At 41.9% G+C, this 6,225-nt stretch overlaps 1 protein-coding gene across 1 annotated transcript; it reads left to right on the forward strand.

Moving 5' to 3' along the window:
* The first annotated feature begins 1,879 nt into the window (after positions 1–1,879).
* On the forward strand, positions 1,880–3,124 carry LOC122663016. Its single transcript, XM_043858727.1, has one exon. The coding sequence runs from the start codon at positions 1,880–1,882 to the stop codon at positions 3,122–3,124; it is 1,245 nt and encodes a 414-aa protein (XP_043714662.1).
* Positions 3,125–6,225: the final 3,101 nt, after the last annotated feature.

The raw sequence follows: 6,225 nt of genomic DNA on the forward strand, positions 1-6,225 counted from the left end.
CAAAGTCCTCCATACTCTCGTGATAAATTATAATGAACCAGAATTGTGGCGGTGACATTTATTCCATGGTTGCAATGGCCCATTATAGGTGTTAGTAGTGTGGGGAGAAAATGTAATAAAATTATCCACCGCAAGGGGTTTTTTAGGTTACGCCATGGTAGGATCGTCCTTTACTACAATTTTGGATAAGTTTTATCCTTATGTGCAATTTAGGATAATCTTATGGGCTACCCTTTCGGATCACACCACTTGGTTAGATCTGGACCGTAGGTTTGCCACCTCCTCAATTAGGTCTCTATATATATAAAGAGACCTAAGGCCAAAGATGATTGATGATGATAGAGAAAAAATCATTAGAACAATTTGCACAAAATTGTGAGATAGCTTAGAGAGAGAAAAAGAGAGTCTTCTTCAAGTGTTCTATTCCTTTGAAGGAACACACCATTTGAGTGTTCTAGGTGACCTTGCTCTCCCTTTGAGGTTAGTACATTAATGTGTTTATTGAGATCCTTGCATGCTCATAAAAATCTTGTGATTACATGAGAATCCCATCACTTTCGCCGCCACTAACAGGCTCCTAACTCGATACGGGGGAAGTTGGTCAGATGATAGCCCTGTTGAAAGAATTTCAAGAGGTGTTCTCATGGTCCTATGTAGATATGCCAGCATTGATCCAAAGATAGTACAGCATCAACTACCCATATATCCAGACACTCGGCCTGTCAAACAAAAGCCCAGAAGAATGCGTCCTGAATGGAGTGAAAAGATCAGGGAGAAAGTCACCAAGCAGTAGAATGCAGGATTTCTCTAAGTGGCACAGTACCCTTAATGGTTGTCCAATATTGTCCGAGTTCCCAAGAAAGATAAGAAAGTACAGATGTGTGTGGATTTCTGAGACCTCAACAAATTCAGCCCCAAGGACGACTTCCCATTGCCACACATTAACTTCTTGGTAGATAACACAGCAAAGCATGCCCTATTGTCATTTATGGATGGATTTTTCGAATATAATCAGATCAGCATGTGTCCAAAGGACAGAGAGAAGACAACGTTTAACACACCATGGGGAACTTATTGCTACAAGGTAATGCCCTTTGGTATGAAGAACGCAGGAACAACGTATCAAAGAGCAGCCACGGTCATCCTACATGACATGATACACAAAGAAGTAGAAGTGTTTGTGGATGACATGATCGTCAAATCGGTCACCCGGCAGGGACATTTTCTAGCACTGAGAAAGTTCCTCAAGCGAATCAAAGAGTACAAGCTCAGATTGAACCCTCAAAAATGTGTATTCGGAGCAACAGCAGGGAAGCTTCTGCTATTTCTCATCAGCAAAAGAGGAATAGAAGTGGATCCCGACAAAATAAAGGCTATAACAGAAATGCCATCACCAAAAATAGAAAAAGCGATCCGGGGTTTCTTGGGTCGCATCCAATATATAAGCTGGTTCATAGCATGCCTAACCATGACGTGTGAACCCATCCTCAAGCTCTTGAGAAAAGAATAACCAAAAGAATGGAATGACAAGTGCCAAAAGGCGTTCAAAAAAATAAAAGAGTACTTGACTCATCCACCAATACTTGTCCTGCCAATGCTAGGTGAACCGTTGCTGTTATACTTATCTGTTAAAGAAATGGCAATGGGGTCAATGATAACACAGCTTGATCCAAAGAATGGGGAAGAGCACGCAATCTACTACTTGAGTAAGAAATTGCTAGAGTACGAAACTTGCTATACCCCTTTGGAAAAGACATGTACCACCTTGGCTTAGGTAACTAAAAGATTGAGGCATTACATGCTTTCACATCCAATCCGACTCATCTCAAGGATGGACCCGATAAAGTACTTGTTTGAAAAGTAAGCGTTAACTAGAAGGATGGCCAGATGGCTGTCGTTATTAGCAGAATTTGACATAACATATGTCAACCAAAAGCCTATGAAGGGGCGAGCAGTCTTGGACCATCTAGCTGCACATCCGGTGGAATCAGATTCATGGCCAATGGAAGATCTGTTCCCAGATGAAGACTTAGCATGTGCGGAAGAAGAAGAATGCAAAGACTGGTGGCAATTGTATTTTGATGGCGCAGCCAATCAAAGGGGATACGAGGACGAAATACTGTTGATAACCCTAGAAGATCTTTACCTCCCTTCTGCTTTCCGATTAGAATTTCCATGTACCAACAACATCGCAAAGTACGAAGCATGTATGATTGGCTTGGAGGCCGCCATGGCATTGGGAATCAGGAAGTTGAAAGTTTATGGGCTATCAAACTCAAGGAAATGGAAAACGAAAGATGAAAAGCTGAAACCCTATCAGAAACACTTGGAGTGGATAATCAAGAATTTTGAAGAAATCACATTCGAATATTTGCCAAGAGTCAACAATAGATTTGCAGACGCTTTTGCCACCCTCGCCTCAATAGTTGAATGTAACTCAGATACCCAGATCCGACCATTTTTTATGGACAAAAGATGTGTGCCAGCATATGAAGAATCAGTGAATGTCTTGACAATCAATGGAAAAATATGGTTCAGACCCATAATTGACTTCATCAAAGAAAGGAGGTATCCTGAACATTTCACAGTGGGTGAAAAGAAGCAGCTAAGAAAGTACGCCACACAATTCATGCTCCAAGGAGACTTGTTGTATAAAAGATCTTACGATGGCATACAACTGCTCTGTGTAGATGAGGAACAAGCTCAAACAATCATGAAAGAAATCCACCAGGGAATCTGCGGACCTCATATGAATGCCAGAATGCTCGTCAAGAAGTTCCTAAGATTAGGGTATTATTGGACAACCATGGAAGAAGATTGTGCCAAGTTTATGAAAAGATGTCACAAATGCCAGATATTTGCCAACATTATTCATATTCCTCCCACGGAACTCCATTCATTGAATGCTCTCTGGCCATTCTCCACATGGGGCATTGACATCATTGGGAAGGTAACGCTGAAAGCATCCAACGAACATGAATTCATCCTCGTCTCCGTAGATTACTTCACCAAATGGGTGGAAGCACAGTCTTACACCGTCTTAATAGCTGCAAAGGTAGCAAAATTCATCAAGGAAAATATCATATGCAGATACGGAGTACCACACGCCCTCAAATCCGATTAGGGAGCACATTTCTTGGGAAAAACAAATAAGTTTTGTACCAAGTTTGGTATCAAGAGCCACTGGTCTACAACTTACAGACCACAGACTAACAGAGCAGTGGAAGCAGCCAACAAAAATGTCAAAGTCATATTACAGAAAATGATTGATACTCATAGAGATTGGGCAGACAAGCTCCCATGTGAGTTATAGGCTTATCGGATGTCCATTCGAACTTCTACTAGGGAACTCCTTTTTCATTGGTCTATGGAATGGAGTCAGTATTACCTGTACAAATCCAAGTACCATCCCTCAGAGTATTGATGGACTGCAAATTACCCGAAGGAGAATGGATGCAGGAAAGGCATGATGAGCTTAACCTGCTAGATGAGAAAATGATGAAAGCAATGGATCACCTCAAAAAGTACCAACTCAAAATGGCGAGGGCCTTCAACAAAGGAGTTCACCTGCAGAACATCGAAGAAGGAGATTTGGTTCTTCAAGAGCAAAGAGCACCTGTCCACGACCCAAGGGGCAAGTTCAGGCCAAATTGGAGAGAACCTTATCAAGTAAAGGAAATCTTAACCAGGCAAGCTGTTCGACTCGTGGATCTTGATGGAGAAGGCGTTAAGGGCCTTGTCAACATGGACCAACTTAAAAAATATTTCGTGTAGCCGTCAGGTCTACATGAACTATGTTTGACCTGATTCCTTTTCAAAGGATACATAGGTAACTTGGCATGCTCAAGTGCGGTCAAAATAACCCTTCATCAGGGGCATATTCGTAAATCCGCCACCCAACAAAATCTTCCATCCGGCACCTTCTCATATGTTACTAATAGGAGCTGACTATTCCTTGAGTCCAAAAAAAGGAAAAAAAAAAAGAAAGAGAGATCTTTTCTGGTTTACTAAAAGTTCTTTGGGTGAGTACAGGCAAGATGCATCCCCCAAAGAGGGCAACTCTCAATGAGACTTTACATAAATGGACCATTGACATGAGTTCAGATGATCCAACCACTTTAAAAGATGTACACTTACCGATCCTTGAAAGGATTATGTATGTGGAGATCCATCATGACATGCTTCGGCAAGTATACCAATGTTGGGATCCAGAACTGCACGTTTTCAGATTTGGAGATGTGAAAACAACCCCAACAATTAAAGAGTTCTAGGCTTGCATGCTCTCACCACCACCAGGAAGACTTTTTCATCCCCTTCTACACAACAGCTATGAAGAAGTTCTGCAAGATTTCTTCAGGTGGACCAAGAAGCAAGTCAAGAAGGTCATGGAATATGGCAGAGTTGACATTACGAAAGTAGCAGGAATCTTTTCCAAGCAGGAAAACATCATAGAAGCTCGACAAGAGAATAGAAGGAAGGCATATTTATTTTGCATGATTGGGAGATACTTATTGCGCACCCAGAGAAAAGGTGTTCTCCCTCTAATGGCCGACGTTGTTCAGCAGCTTCTGGCAAGATGTGACATCACCCCTATAGTGCTAGCTGAGACTTTCAAGGGTCTGGATGACATGAGTGCTTCCCAAAAATATGGCACGGGTTATTGTGTAGGATCGCCCATAATTTTGTAAATGTGGTTATTGGAAGGCTACAATTGGTCCGACCAATACCCAATGCCACGCTGTAACTAAAGCATTTCTGAATGCGAAGAGAAATAATAGAGTTTCATGCGATCAAGGATTGGAGAAAATATTTGGAAGAAAGAATGGACGAGAAGATTTAGTGGAATTGCCATTGGTGGAATACAAAGGCCCCAATCATCAAGACCCAGGATTGTGATTATGTGTGGTTGATAGGTTTAACCCATACCACTTTCTATTTGCCTCATCTTTTACCCATGCAGTATCATTTGACTCCAAAAGCATTGATAGTGAAGGTTTGACCACCAGAAGAGCTAACGCTGAAGATCGTGAATCTACTGGACGAATTGTGGGTGAAACATGTAATTACGGGGTGATCTTATTGAACTATGTATCAATTCCATCTCCCTCTCTTTCGTTGCTTTACCATCCCCATGCATGTAACAATCAGAGATTAAATGAAAAAAGTTTGGGAGTACACCTTCCAAAGGAAAAAAGCAAATGTCTCAAAATAATTAACATGTTTTGTTCATAAGATAGAGCAAAGAAAACAAACAACCATCATCTAAAATCCATACAACATTCTAAAAAAGCTAAAAGAAAAGGAATGTGTAATAACTTAGGGAGGGGGAGAAGGCTAATTCTCGCCACCGGAGGATGAAGCCTCGCTCTCAACCTCTGGAATAAACTCATCATCATAACCACCATCACCATCATCATCATCATCATCATCACCGTCACTGCCGTCATCATCATCGCCCTGTGCCACGAATGGCGATGGAAAGAGTCCTGCAGACGCTGACTGCCTCTGAAGGTGCCTGTTCTCCTCTGAGTATTACTGACAGCGATTCCCGAAGAAGTCCCAGGATTCCCTCATCTCATTGAGCTGAACACTCTAAAATGATAAAAGAACAGGATTACTTCAAGAAAGAAAGATTCCAAAGAAGGGAAAGGAAGCACCAAAAGACACAGAACAGAAAGTACTCACGAACCATTAGATGTCATATATCCACTCCAGGAGTTCAACGTCCACGCTCGCCTGCATCCGACGCATATCAACGTATCATTCAGCACTAATCTATTATGATAATATCAAGCATGAAATAAGGGTCAGTGCTAAGACCAGGGAATCAATCATAAAACAAGAGAGAAAAAGAAGAGGTAACATACCCCGTTGAAAGGAATCGGGAGTCCCAAATCATGATCAGAAGCCCGGCAGGCAGGAAGGACAGTCTAGAGACTGGTGCCAAATCTGGAGGGTATGGTCCATCCTAGGTACCCTGGGATGAGATCACCCATTTGTGCAAAAGGTAGACTAGCACAAGTAGCATGGGAGGGGCAAAAATTCACGCTGTAGCCATGTGAAGGGGGAAATTCATACTTGTCAGGAATCAGACGATGGCCTGAGCACTGTAAAAAGAAAGAAAAGAAGAGACAAGATTATCAATTTCAAGAAAAGAAGAAAAAAAATGCCACAAAAGGGGATAAGGTTCGAGAAAATACCACGGGACCCTCCCGAGTCAAGCGA

This window comes from Telopea speciosissima, chromosome 5 (genome assembly GCF_018873765.1).
Source record: "Telopea speciosissima isolate NSW1024214 ecotype Mountain lineage chromosome 5, Tspe_v1, whole genome shotgun sequence".
NCBI lineage: Eukaryota > Viridiplantae > Streptophyta > Magnoliopsida > Proteales > Proteaceae > Telopea > Telopea speciosissima.

Coding starts and splice junctions, on each gene's coding strand:
- LOC122663016 (XM_043858727.1), top strand. CDS start 1,880: ATGGCCAGATGGCTGTCGTTATTAGCAGAATTTGACATAACATATGTC.